Genomic DNA, 14,081 nt, shown 5'->3' on the forward strand with positions numbered 1-14,081 from the left:
ATTGTCTTCCTTAAACACAAAGAATTGCTTCATACTTAAACTTTTTAAGATTGTCTTTAAATCTTAATCACTTTTTTCCACTTTACTGCGCAGAGCAGTGGCTCTCTTAGGATTAGGACCCCAGGGCATGTTCCTGGAACAAGGATGGATGGATGATCAGCTCTGTTTGATTTGGATAGTCAGTATTTGTCCCACATAATGAATGCATCAAAACCAGATGAAAGAGATAAAATCACTAAACCCCTCTTTGCCTTCATAGTATTTCCTTATGTTGGGAAATCTCAGTGTGATTTTGAAGCCTAAATCAACCATTGTTGCCATTGGTAATATTGATTTTATTTATCGTGACACTTGACTTTTAAGAGGATTAAATAAATTGGGAAAATGTATCTCAAATTCATGGTAAGAGTTTACAAAAAAAAAATTCCTGTCATGAAAAAAGTTCTGCAATAACCAAATAATTGTATTAGGTTTCTTCTCTATTACTTAGTGCTTTTATGTGACTATTCAAGCAGGTCCAGTACCACAATGTCCTTCAAAATGGAAAAAAAAAATTTAAGTACACATCTAGCACACCACATAACCTGTATGAAGACGCACAGAGTTTCTGTGGCTTTATTATATTGATCCATAGGCACTCTGTTTGCCAACATATGGTGCCTTTTCTAGAATCAATCCTTCAATTGAACATGCCAATTATGAAATCAGAGGAACAGTAAAGATCCATAAAATTATGTGATACTATATTATGGCTCCAAACAACTTAGAAGTTTTATAGTGCTATAATGTAGATGTGCCTAATCATGCTAAGCTGTTTTCCCACCTAAACTATGTAAACTTTCCAGAATATCAGTTCTGGAGATTTACCAAAGTTACAAATGTAGATGTTTCATGTCAGGTGTGTTCTGACTGCAAAGGAAATGTTCTGGGTTCCTAGACATGGGGTGGTACTTCAACACGCCAACTGTGATTTTGCAGAACATTCACTGCTGTGTTCACACATGTGCTCACTTAGAAAAAACCCGGATCTAGTACTAGGGCACTGGAAAGAATGTGTTGACAAATATAGCTCCTGCAGGTAAACTTCAAAAAATATCTAGGTTAATCTGCAAGTGTGAATGGGGCTCTAGAAATGGGATTCACTCAATAGATTCCAACAATTTGGATGGTTTCATATGGGTGTAATATGGTTCTAATGAAGCTTTGGTTCAGGAGACTCCTTGATTGTTTGGGTGTTACAACTATAATTGGGCCATATTATGGCCATCTGAAACTGCACTTGGAGCATTCACTAAGTCCCTGTCCCACCACTATGGCGGTTGATAATAAAGAGTTAAGCTATAAAATCAAAGAGTGAAATAACATTAAAGGACACTTAAAAGGAATGAAAATTTTTCAATGTCATCTGCAAAGCAAAATTCAGACTAAAAGATAAAAAGGTAAGATAAAAAGCAGGGGTTTACAATTATTTGTATAAGCAAAGATGACACATGTTCTGTAGAAAGAAGTTAAAAGCTGAAAAGAAAATCTGTTTATTTCAAGTAGAATTAATATATTTACTTGCTGTAATGGAGACAATTGGTTTAGTTATATGCATGGGGGAGACAACAGTATTAGAAAAGAATGTGTACCATTTGAAATCTTCGGAATTCAGATTTCCTGGAAACAAAATTGTGGCTAGAGAGGCAGTTTTTCTCCTTCTGGAGAATAGCTGTTTTGCATAATCTTTGCCAGTGAACATTGCCTACAAACTTAAAAGCTGAATCTCCACAAGAAATATCAGTACTTTCTGAGAGATTATGTTGAGTTACTTACCAGTACGCCCAAGTACAGTTGCTGGCTTGCTCTTGTGTCTGCCTTTCTCTGCAACCAGTGAAATGCTGTATTCTTTACCAGGTTCAAGCCCAGTTACTACATAGGAACTGGCATCTCCAGGAACCTGGACTTCAGTTTGAGAATCATCACTGGTGATGTATGTAAGTTGGTAGCGATCAAACTTGGCTATAGGTTTGACCCATTGTACATTTAATGTAGTCTCGGTAGCATCAGAAACCTTCAAGTCTTTGGGGGCATCCAAGTCTGAAAGAGAAAGTTGACTTGCATAGTTCCCATTTTTGTTTTCAATGCCAGTATCATGTTCTTATGTTTTTTTTTAACTGTTTGCCTATAATTACTTGCTCTTACCAGTTGCTGCATTGATGGTAGCAGGAGAACTTTCTTTGTCCTGTTTTACTGCTGTTAGCCCTATGCCATATTCAGTTCCTGGTCTCAACCCTTAAAATCACAGATTATATAGAATAATTATAAACAGTATTATCTGAATTCACAAATCAATTGCGCACACTTTAATTTAGCAAAATTTGCATAAGACATGTGAAAACTTGCTGACCTGTAAGGATAGCCTTAGTGGTAGCCTGGTTACTCTTGGGTACAGTTATCTCTTCATGATCTCCTCCAGATAGTGTGGCAAACTTGATCCTAAAGAAGTCAATGTTGGCCAAGGTATTCTTCCATTCCAGAGTAATTGTGCTATCTGTCTGTGACACTTTTCTCAAATTTTTGGGTGTGTCTAAATCTATGTGAAGGAAAAGATGTATTTTATGTTATTTGTTTTATATTCCAGAGTCTGTTACCAGAAAATTCATTTTCAAACCAAGCACAATACCTTGTAAGGATAGCTCATGTTAATAGGTGATAAAAACATTTGTTGGATAAACCCTTAGAAAACCCACTCATAGACTCTAATAGGGAAAGGGGGACTCAGATTAAGATCCTCATTTCTTGGCCAAAAAGAAGAGCAGATACAAAGAGTGTCTCCCATTCTGACAGGCAGGGCCGGCGCCACCAGTAAGGCGACTTAGGCAGTCGCCTAGGGTGCCATCTTCAGGGGGCGCCCGTTGAGGTTAAAAAAAAAAAAAAAGTTTCTTATATGAGTTCGGGCGGCCGGCGGCGGCCCTCATGCGGCGCCGCCTGAGCGGCTGAGGCTGAGCGCTTGCCGCTCTAAAGAATCCTGCCTGCGCCTGCTCTGTGCTGTTGTTAATGTAGCGTGGCCGAGCTGTGTTCGGTCCGCGGTACAGGAGCTTTTGTTTCCTGTACCCGGCCGGACTGACAGGAATTGCTCACTTAGTGTGCACTTCCTGTCAGTCCGGCCGGGTACAGGAAACAAATGCTCCTGTACCACGGATCGAACAGAGCTCGGCCACGCTACACTAGAGGTGGGGCGTGGGGGTAGAATGAGAGTGACAAGGGGGAGGGGGGGTGGAAATAATGAGAGTGACAAGGGAGGAGGGGGTGGAAATAATGAGAGTGACAAGGGAGAGGGGGGGAATAATGAGAGTGACAAGGGAGGGGGGGGTGAAAATAATGAGAGTGACAAGGGAGGGGGGGGTGGAAATAATGAGAGTGACAAGGGGGGGTGGAAATAATGAGAGTGACAAGGGAGGGGGTGGAAATAATGAGAGTGACAAGGGAGGGGTGGAAATAATGAGAGTGACAAGGGGGGGATAATGAGAGTGACAAGGGAGGGGGGGAGAGAGTGACAAGGGAGGGTCTGGAGAGAGTGACAAAGGAGGGAGGGGAGGGGGAAGAGAGTGACAAGGGAGTCCCCAGAGCCAGACCAAGAGCCAGACTGCAGCCAGAGACCAGATTATCTTATTGTCCTGGTGGTAAGTAGACAATGCAATATGTTTATTATTTAATTGTTTAGTTATTAATACTACATTGGAAACTAATTTACCTCACATTTAGGGTCCATTCACACATCCGTGTGTGTTTTGCGGATCCACAAAACACAGACAGCGGCAATGTGCGTTCCGCACTTTGCGGACCGCACATTGCCGGCACTATTGCGGACAAGAATAGGACATGTTCTATTTTTTTCAGGATCGGAATTGCGGATCCGGGTCCGCAATTCCGGATCAGGGCCGCACGTTGTGCGGCCCCATAGAAATGTATGGGTCCGCAATTCCGTTCCACAAAAAGAGACGGCTACAAGAAGCTGGATTAACCCTAAGGGAAACATAGCAGTTCTTTTAATTTAAAAGCTGAGAAAGGGGTGGAACATGATATGGGCAGATCATCTGATAAGGGGGGGGGCGGCAATTTTTATCTTGCCTAGGGCGGCAAAAATCCTTGCACCGTCCCTGCTGACAGGCCTGTTCTATCGTTCATAACATAGATAACTCTTCAACCCATTGCTTTGAATGGTCAATGTGTCATGCCTAATTACTGCTGTAGAGGAGCAGCTGGCAAATAAAACACCTACGGATTACAGCTCATTCCCAGGAGTCCCAACAGAGGGACACTTTTTGGCCATCTTATCATCCAGTAATCCTAACAAGTAGGGATTGTCTGTAGCAGATGATCCTCATGTAGTAGCTATAGCTAAAATCTACTACAAAGAGTACTCTGACTCTGGGGGACCCAGCAAAAAGTGGACAATACATAGAAAGTCAATTTTTTTCAATGGTAACTGTGCAATGCTCCATTTACCATTTGTGTTGTTGTGGGGGGATTGCATATTTTCCGTCAAACCCCCTGCCCCTGTCCCCTTCCCTTGAATAATTGACATCTGATCACTGTGGGTCTTACTAACAGACAAAGGTTTAGTCATTATGCATTCTACTATACATACCGTATGAACAAAAACAGCTAAAGTTTAACTTTTCGTTACCTGTTGTAAAGGTTTCGGAAATTGGAGAACTGGTCATTTCTCCACGTCGAGATATCAAAATAACCTCATACTCTGTATCGGGTCTTAAGTTGTTCATAGCATACTGGGTCTCATCTTCAGAAAGTTCCACTGTAGTCTTGGGCTCATCTCCTGTTCCATAGGTCAGAGATACTCCATCAATCTCAGCCATAGGTTTTGCCCAAGTTATTAAGGCAGAAGTGTCTGTGACATCTTCTACATCAACTTCACTGGGGGCATCAAGTCCTAAAAAACATTGTAAGTTTAATTGAGATATGCTGATGTTGTCAGAAATGAAAAGCTGTCAACAGTGCTGATCTAAATGTGCTCATCCAAGGGTTATTTGAATACATATATCTTGATCCCATAAATCTTAATTTATCAATTGCCACTTTTTGAATGAAATAGATTTCTGACATGATGTCATTTGGCAGAACAGCTTGATTAGTTTTTTTTTTGTAAAAATGATTTGTTGTCTAGCACACGCAATTCCTGGTTCATGAAATATGTATTGCAGAAATTATTTGGGAGAAAAGGTACATCTCTCATTGATCTCTCTAAATGTTAAAAATGAATCACCAGGATTAGAGCAGCAAATTACAAGTTGTTGTATACTATGAGGCCAGTGTTAAATCAAAAACGTCTTTCAGACGCGTTGTAAACCTAATAAAATAGCGCAGCAAAATCCAATTAATAATAATGGTAATAAGAATAATAACAACATTGTTAAGAGAAAAATTGTACAAATATGTGTGGAATGGTAGATCTCTGCCCCATAAAAGGAGGATTGTCATTTAAAACTTTTATAGTAAGCCTGTTTTTATTTACGTAGATTAGTCCTACAGAAATTCCAAGAACTGTGCATAGGGAGTTAAGGCAAAGGGTTTTGAAACATGCTGTCATAAAACATGATGGATTTTCCAAGCACCATTTATGTGTTCTTGCCCCCACCTCTCACTAGTACTAAAGAGTCATTGATTTATAGCATTCATTTTCATTCACAAGTCTCTGCATCTATGAGGGAGCAGACATGTTCATGTTTAGTCTGATTATATGGAATGTTTCTAATGCTGGAGAGAAGCAGGTTATGATTGATATTTTTACACTGTGTGACGAAGCAGCTGGCTTGACTTAAGTATTTACCACCCTCTCGGTTGGTACTTATAATCATGTGTTTTCAATTGCATTCTGGCCTACAGTCCAAACACTGAGGTCTTTGTCACAAAGACCACTGGTCAGACATGATGTGGGAAGAAGGATTTCTTGGGTGGCATCATAGCATTTTCTATTCATTATTGTTGGTTGATGACCTAAGGTTGATCCAGTGAGAAAACTCATCTTGTTGCGTTCACAGATTTCTGTTCCCATACATAGTTATGGAGAAATCTACAGTTGCGCGCATTGTTCTTGAGTCTTTAGAAGGCATATTATTTTTTTTTTTATTTAGTCTAATTATCCTAAGTCGTTTACCAAGTTGAGTAATTTTGGCTAAGCCTACTTTCACACTAGTGGCAGCCTTCTCCGGCAGGTGAACAGCCTGCCAGATCCATGCTGCAGCTAGTGCACGCATGCCACCGGAGGTCCGCTCCGGCCCCATTGACTATAATAGGGGGGGGGCTGGAGTTCCGGTGGCAGCCCGGCAAACATGCCGAGAGGTGGCCGGAATAAAACTACGACATGTCGTAGTTTTATTCTGGCGGCACGCTTGCACGAGCGGCAGCACGTATCCAGCAGGCTGTTCACCCGCCGGAACAGCCTGCCGTAGAAGGCTGCCGCTAGTGTGAAAGTAGCCTTAAATATCCTCTACAAAACATCTATGTAATTATTGATTTTCTTGCTACAAATGTCATTCTAATTAGAAAAAACTTGAGGGGCTGGTTACCTTAAATTTAAGCAAGTGGTCATCTATTATCCCTGGGAATTGCTAAAATTGCTACTGTATAATGCCAACATATCCTGAATTTATTAATTTATTATACTTTGTAGATGTACATTTGCAATCTAAATGCCTTTACGTAACCCCTTCCCAGCATCTGCCGTGCAAGTACAACAGATGTGAGGTCTGTAAAGGTAATGCCAGCTCAGGAGCTGAGTGGGTGCTATAGCCACCAGATGCCTGCTCTTTTACACAGCAGACACCTGGGGACAGAGTCCATGATTGGTGATAATGAAGATAACAGACTTTTAACCCCTCAGATCCATCATCAACGCCTCCTCCCTAATGAGATTTAATGAGACATTTAGTTGCTAGCATTGAAAGCATTGAAAGCATTGGTCCCTCTGAAGGCATGATGTAATAAAGACCCTACAAAGGTCCTGGCACTTGATAGGTACATAGTAAAACTCCCATAGCCTGCAATTGTAAATCATTGAAGTCTATTGGAGAAAATCAGAGGATGACATGTTCAAATCCCCTAGGGGGACTAAAAATAATTGTGAAAAAAGTTTTTTAAACATTGAAATCACTTTCCCTATTTTAAAAATAAAAATATATAAAGAAAAATAAAGATCATTAGCATTGCTACATCCCAAAATACACATACTATTAAAATATAATTTTATTGTGTACAGTATAACTGACATTTGAATGAAAAGTGAACCTTTAGGTCCCTTTCACATGAGCGAGTTTTCCACGTGAAGTGAACACATTGCACCCGCACTGAATCCGGACCCATTTATTTCTATGGGGCTGTGCACATGAGCTGTGATTTTCACGCATCACTTGTGCGTTGCGTGAAAATCGCAGCATGTTCTATATTCTGTGTTTTTCACGCAACACAGGCCCCATAGAAGTGAATGGGGTGCGTGAAAATCGCAAGCATCCGCAAGCAAGTGCGGATGCGGTGCGATTTTCACACACGGTTGCTAGGAGATGATCGGGATGGGGACCTGATCATTATTATTTCCCCTTATAACATGGTTATAAGGGAAAATAATAGCATTCTGAATACAGAATGCATAGTACAATAGGGCTGGAGGGGTTAAAAAAAAAATAAAAATATTTAACTCACCTTAATCCACTTGTTCGCGCAGCCGGCATCTTTTCTGTCTTGTTCTGTGAGCAATAGGACCTTTGATGACGTCACTGCGTTCATCACATGATCCATCACCATGGTGATGGATCATGTGATGGACCATGTGATGAGCGTTGTGATGTAATCAAAGGTCCTATTGCTCACAGATGAAGACAGAAGAGATGCCAGTTGCGCGAACAAGTGGATTAAGATTAGTTAAATTATTATTATTTTTTTTTAACCCCTCCAGCCCTATTGTACTATTCATTCTGTATTCAGAATGCTATTATTTACCCTTATAACCATGTTATAAGGGGAAATAATACAATCTACACTACAACTAACCCGAACCTGAACTTCTGTGAAGAAGTTCGGGTCTGGGTACCACAGTCAGTTTTTTATCACGCGCGTGCAAAACGCATTGCACATCGGAACGCAATCGCAGTCAAAACTGACTGCAATTGCGTACCTACTCGCGCGGGTTTGCCGCAATGCACCGGGACGCATCCGGACCTAATCTGGACACGCCCATGTGAAAGAGGCCTTAGCCTCATGCACACCGTAAAGTTGTGTGCACAGAGCATGAAATTTAGGACACAGAGCCCTTGTGGCCTATAGGCAGTTTGTCTGCCGTTATACAGTGGCAACATACGGCACTGTGTAATGGAGCAATGCCTCTAGAGGATTATAGATCTGTAATACAGTATCTGAAAGAGCCCATGATATTTTCTTTTCTGTAGGATTCATACAGAACCCAGAAGAAAAAGATATTGTATTTGGAATCCGAGTCCTATAGTGGTACAGACAGGCTCCATAGATTTCAATTAACGCCTTCATAGTTCTACATACAGCACAGTGGTTGTACAGATCCATAATGTGGTAGGGTGAACATAGGTATAGATGGCCTTGCGATTCGCCCGGCGGTTGTTTCACGGCAAACTTTGCTTGTTCGCAATTCGCCGAACAGGTGAACATATGGCGATGTTCGCATGTGCCATATACTTTTGCATTGCGCCGAACTTTGACACATCCATCAGGTGGGACAGGACAGCCAATTGAGACGTTTCAGCACATGGACACACCCCCACCCTATAGCAAAACCCGCTCTGGCAGCCATTTTACATCCTGTGGTTTGCCAGTGTAGGGAGAGGTTGCTTTGTGGAGCAGAGACAGACTTTTAGGGACACCAAACTGATTGACAGATGTGATATACCTATAATATACTTTCTAACATAGAAAGTATATAGTGAATTTGTATAGCAGCAGTTGTGTGCGGTTCTGCTGTGATACCGCATGTATATAGAGGGACAAGCGCTATTGGAACTATTTGCAACGGATGTGATTGAGGGGTGCAATATACCTACTTCCACAAAATACTTATTAAGGGTTTTGATATACCTGCTTCCACAAAATACTGATTGAGGGGTGCGATATACCTGCTTCCACCAAATATTGATTGAGGCCTGCAATATACCTGCTTCCACAAAATACTGATTGAGGGGTGCAATATACCTGCTTCCACAAAATACTGATTGAGGGGTGCGATATACCTGCTACCACCAAATATTGATTAAGGGGTTCTATGTGCCTGTTTCTACAAAATACTGATTGAGGGGTGCGATATACCTAATTCCACCAAAGATTGATTGAGGCCTGTGATACACCTGCTTCCAAAAAATATTGATTAAGGGGTTTGATATACCTGCTTCCACAAAATACTGATTGATGGTTGTGATATACCTGCTTCCACCAAATACTGATTGAGGCCTGCGATACACCTGCTTCCACAAAATACTGATTGAGGGGTGCGATATAACTGCTTCCACAAAATACTGATTTAAGGGGTTTGATATACCTGCTTTCACCAAACACAGATTGAGGGGTGCGAGATACCTGCTTCCACCAAATATTGATTAAGGGGTTCTATATACCTGCTTCCACAAAATACTGATTGAGGGGTGAGATATACCTGCTTCCACCAAATATTGATTAAGGGGTTCTATATACCTGCTTCCACCAAATACTGATTGAGGCCTGCGATATACCTGCTTCCACAAATACTGCTCTTCTCTAGGGACTTTGGCACAGGGTCATTTTGATAATGACAGGCAGAGGACGCAGGCCATTCCGCAGGGGTGGTAGGGGTTGGGCAGGTGCACCAGGCTGGAGCCTAAGTGGGAAGTTGGAGAAGGTTCGTGCGATTACGTCAAAGGACGCACCAGAGTTGGCTTAGTGTCTCACTCAGCCTTCTGTTTCTGCACCCTCCTCATCCTCTGTATCTGCACCCTCCTCACTCTCTGCTGTGTGCACCCCTGAATACACCACCACCACCATCACCATAGCCCCTCCACTCGAGTCAGAGGAATTATTTTCCCATCCATTCCCAGACCTTAACAATGCGCAGCCATTCTTGACATCGGATGAGGAAGAGGAGGTAGCAACAGCCGCCACCCAGTGGTCCCCGCTGTTGCTGCCTACTCCAAGATCACTAATATCAGTGGTGGTGAAGGTGGCGATGATGACGTGTCGATGGACGTCACGTGAGTGCCCACAAGAGAGGAAGAGGAGGAGATTTCAGAGGGAAAGACGGAGCAGCAGATAGGGAGGAGAAGCAGGCAGAACTCTCATCTGGAGCAGCCATCCACCATGCATGGTCACATCTTGCACTCCCAGGACACCGGCACATGGCTCTGCAGTGTGGGCTTTTTTATTTACGTGTCAGCTGCTGACAATAGTGTTGCCATCTGCAGCCTGTGCTGTCAACGCATAAGTCGCGGTAAGCCCAACACTCACTTAGGGACGACCGCCTTAAGAAGGCACCTGGCTTTCCATCACCGAGCGCAGTGGGAGCAATGCAGTCAGAACCCACAAAGCCACACTCCCGACACTCCGTGTCCTGCCTCTTCTCCTTCTCCCCCCATTTGTTCTTCACTCCACCTTTCACCGTGCCATTGTCACGTTTATCTGGCAGAAGGCAGGCTTCCGTGGCCCAAATGTTCAAGCGTAAAAAGTTGGTGACGCCGGATAACCCTCTTGCCCAACGGCTGACCGCTGGCTTTTTAGAAATAGTAGTCCGCCAACTACTGCCATATAAACTGGTGGACTCGGAGGCCTTTAGAAAAATTGTGGCCATTGGCACAACGCAATGGAAAGTCCCCGGAAGGAAATATTTCTCCCAGAAGGGCATCCCAGAGCTATATGGCCACGTTCAGCGGCAAGTGAATATATCTCTGGCACAGTGTCCATGCCAAGAATCATCTGACCACAGACATGTGGTCTAGCAAACACAGGCAGGGAAGGTACATAACTTTTACTGCCTCTGGGTGAACTTTCTGACGGCCGTCAAGCATGTAATCCGTGGCACCTGTGTTACTGCCATGGATTGCATGCAGGCCTGCCTCTTCTTCTCCTCCTCCTACTCCATCCTCCGTCTCCTCCTCGGCTGACTCCTCCTTTTCCACTGCTACCGCCTCTTCCGCTGCACCCCCCAAGCTCCCCAGAACCTATTCGACGTGCCAGGTTAGACGTTGCCATGCTGTGCTGCGGCTGTTGTGCCTGGAAGCCAAGAGCCACACCGGTCCTGCACTGCTTTCAGCTCTGCAGTCACAAGCCGATCAGTGGATAACCCCGGTCAATTTGACAGTTGGTAAAGTGGTGTGCGACAATGGTGTCAATCTGCTGAGCGCGCTGAAACAGGGCAAAATGACACACGTGCCATGCATGGCACACGTCCTGAACTTAGTCGTGCAGCGATTCATTGCCAAATAACCCAGGGTCCAGGATTTCTTGCGGCAGGCCAGGAAAATCTCTGGCCATTTTAGAAGATCACGACCATAGCTCACCTTGCTGACCTTCAGCGGCGACACCACCTGCCCGTCAGGCGTCTGATTTGTGACAGCCCGACGCGCTGGAACGCCACCTTGTATATGCTTGATAGGCTGCTCCAGCAGCAACGTGCCATTAATGACTACCTGTACGAACTCTGCAGCAGGACAGGTTCTGGGAGCTTGGTTTCTTTTCACCGTGCCAGTGGCTGTTCATAAGCGACGCATGCAAAATTATCTGTGCCACATCTCCTGTGTAAAGTGTGCGCATCCCTAAAATATCAGTGACATCCAGTGTAATTTTTCTGATGAAGAGGAGGAGGAGCAGGAGACGGTTGCCTCCGCTACAGAGGATAGTACCCATGGAACTTTAATTCCATCTGTTCAGCGTGGGTGGGCAGAAGAGGAGGAAGAGGATGAGGAGATTGAGAGTGATTCTCCTGATAACGACAGCGAAGTCTTGCCTGTTGGTACTCTGTCCATGTTGTGGGACTATTTGTGCACTTTTAGTAAGTATTTGGTGGCTGAAAATATGACCTTAAGGTTTTTCAGGTTTGCCTGCCATTAAAGTGAATGGGGCCCGCCGTTAACACGCAGTTTGCGAACATTTGATCGCGACCGCGCCTTCGCGTTCTCGAAACGTCCCGGCCCATGTTCGTCCATCATTAAACATAGGGCCATGAACTAAACTAAGCAGAGTAGTGCACATTTAGATATGTGTTTATAGGGGGATGACAAGTAAATGCCAGAGGATTAGTTGGTTTACTATACCCATTTTCAATTGAGCTTGTAAAAGGAAATATCACCATTGTACATGATATATGACAGGGCTGGCCAACCTGCGGCTCTCCAGCTGTTGCAAAACTACAACTCCCAGCATGCCTAGACTGCTTACAGCTATCAGTCTACAGCAGGGCATGGTGGTAATTGTAGTTTTACTACAGCTGGAGGGCCGCAGGTTGGCCAGCCCTGATATATGATATCCCTGAAAATTGTAACCTGCTGTTGTAATAGTCTGTTACAGTATGCAGTGTATTGACATTAACCACAGACTTCCATTGTCCCTCATTTCCAAAATGCCCTGCACTTTTTGAAATGATCAAAATATTTTTCCTTAAAAAACTAATTTACTATATGTCCATATTACTTGTAGTTGTGATCTTGGTCAGTGCAGGTCCTAGTGTATTGTTCTTCACCACCTGTATCGATACTTCATAAGTTTCTCCTGGTGCAAGTCCTTGCTGCTCAAAAGATGTCACGGAACTTTCCAAGCTAGTGCTTATCTCGCCATTTTGTTTTTTCTGTAAAAATAAAAAGTCATGTAAAATATGTTTGTTCAGGAATATTTAGATAACCTTTCCTATGATCCTAATTAAAATAAGTTATTTTTTAAAAAGCTTGCAAACATTTTAAAACAGGTTTGTCTATTGGCATTTTAGGATTTTATGTTGACAAATGTTAAACTCAACTCTGATGTGCTGCATATAGTATGTCACCAAACATTTGTGCAGTTATTAAAACATATAATATGCCACTCAGTGCTAAACATCTGTTATATCATATTGGGCAAAACTATCTCAAAAGGACACATTTTATATGGAATGAATGGCTTATCATTTACGACTGATAGAAGTAGAACTGACTGACAAAAATGCAGAGCATTCATGCAAAAATGTTACTTGTAACTGTTTGTTTCCTACAACCCAGGACTAGAGTTGAGCCGACACCTGGATGTTCGGGTTCGGCAGGTTCGGCCGAACTTGAAAAAAAAAATCAGGTTCGGGACCCGAACTTGACCCCGAACCCCATTGAAGTCAATGGGGACCCAAACTTTTGAGCACTAAAATGGCTGTAAAAATGTGATGGAAAGAGCTAGAGGGCTGCAAAAGGCAGCAAAATGTGCTTAAGAGCATGGCAAATGCTCTGCAAACAAATGTGGATAGGGAAATGAATTAAAAAAACATAAAAGACTTTAAAAAAATAAAAATTATGAACGATGTAGGAGGAAGAGGTTGAGGAGGCGGTGAATGGGTGGATGTGACCCTGCCTTCTGAGGTGCTGGCGCTGACACAGCTGCGTTGGCGACCTCTTCCGTTTCCCCTGCCTTCGCCTTGTGCTTCCACTTGTCCCCCGGCGTCAGTCGGGAATGCTCTCATGAGCGCGTCTACCAGCGTGTGCCTGTAGTCGCGCATCTTCCGATCACACTCCAGTAAGGGAATTAAGGACGGCACATTGTCTTTGTAACTGGGATCCAGCAGGGTGGCCACCCAGTAGTCAGCACACGTTAAAATGTGGGCAACTCTGCTGTCGTTGCGCGGGAGCTTAATAAGATTTCTCCCTGATCTCTCCCTCACAGCAGCTGCAGCCTCTCCCTACACTAATCCGAGCAGAGTGACGGGTGGTGCTACGTGACTCCAGCTTAAATAGAGGCTGGGTCACATGCTGTAGTTGGCCAATCACAGTCATGCCAATAGTAGGTATGACGCTGTGCAGCCTTTCAAAAAGCGCCAAGAAAGAGCCGAACACCGAACCCAAACTTTTACGTAAATGTTC

At 43.4% G+C, this 14,081-nt stretch overlaps 1 protein-coding gene across 3 annotated transcripts in view; it reads right to left on the reverse strand.

Moving 5' to 3' along the window:
• TNC (tenascin C) overlaps window positions 1-14,081 on the reverse strand; it is a 137,076-nt gene that overhangs the window by 60,597 nt on the left and 62,398 nt on the right. For all 3 annotated transcript variants that reach the window (XM_040406040.1, XM_040406039.1, XM_040406042.1), the window contains 5 exons: window positions 12,676-12,829; window positions 4,673-4,936; window positions 2,390-2,575; window positions 2,185-2,274; window positions 1,816-2,079 (listed from right to left, as the gene is read on the reverse strand). In XM_040406040.1, the coding sequence (XP_040261974.1) occupies window positions 1,816-2,079; window positions 2,185-2,274; window positions 2,390-2,575; window positions 4,673-4,936; window positions 12,676-12,829 (958 nt within the window). The remainder of the gene's footprint in view (window positions 1-1,815; window positions 2,080-2,184; window positions 2,275-2,389; window positions 2,576-4,672; window positions 4,937-12,675; window positions 12,830-14,081) is intronic.

This window comes from Bufo bufo, chromosome 8, assembly GCF_905171765.1.
Source record: "Bufo bufo chromosome 8, aBufBuf1.1, whole genome shotgun sequence".
NCBI classification, from domain to species: domain Eukaryota; kingdom Metazoa; phylum Chordata; class Amphibia; order Anura; family Bufonidae; genus Bufo; species Bufo bufo.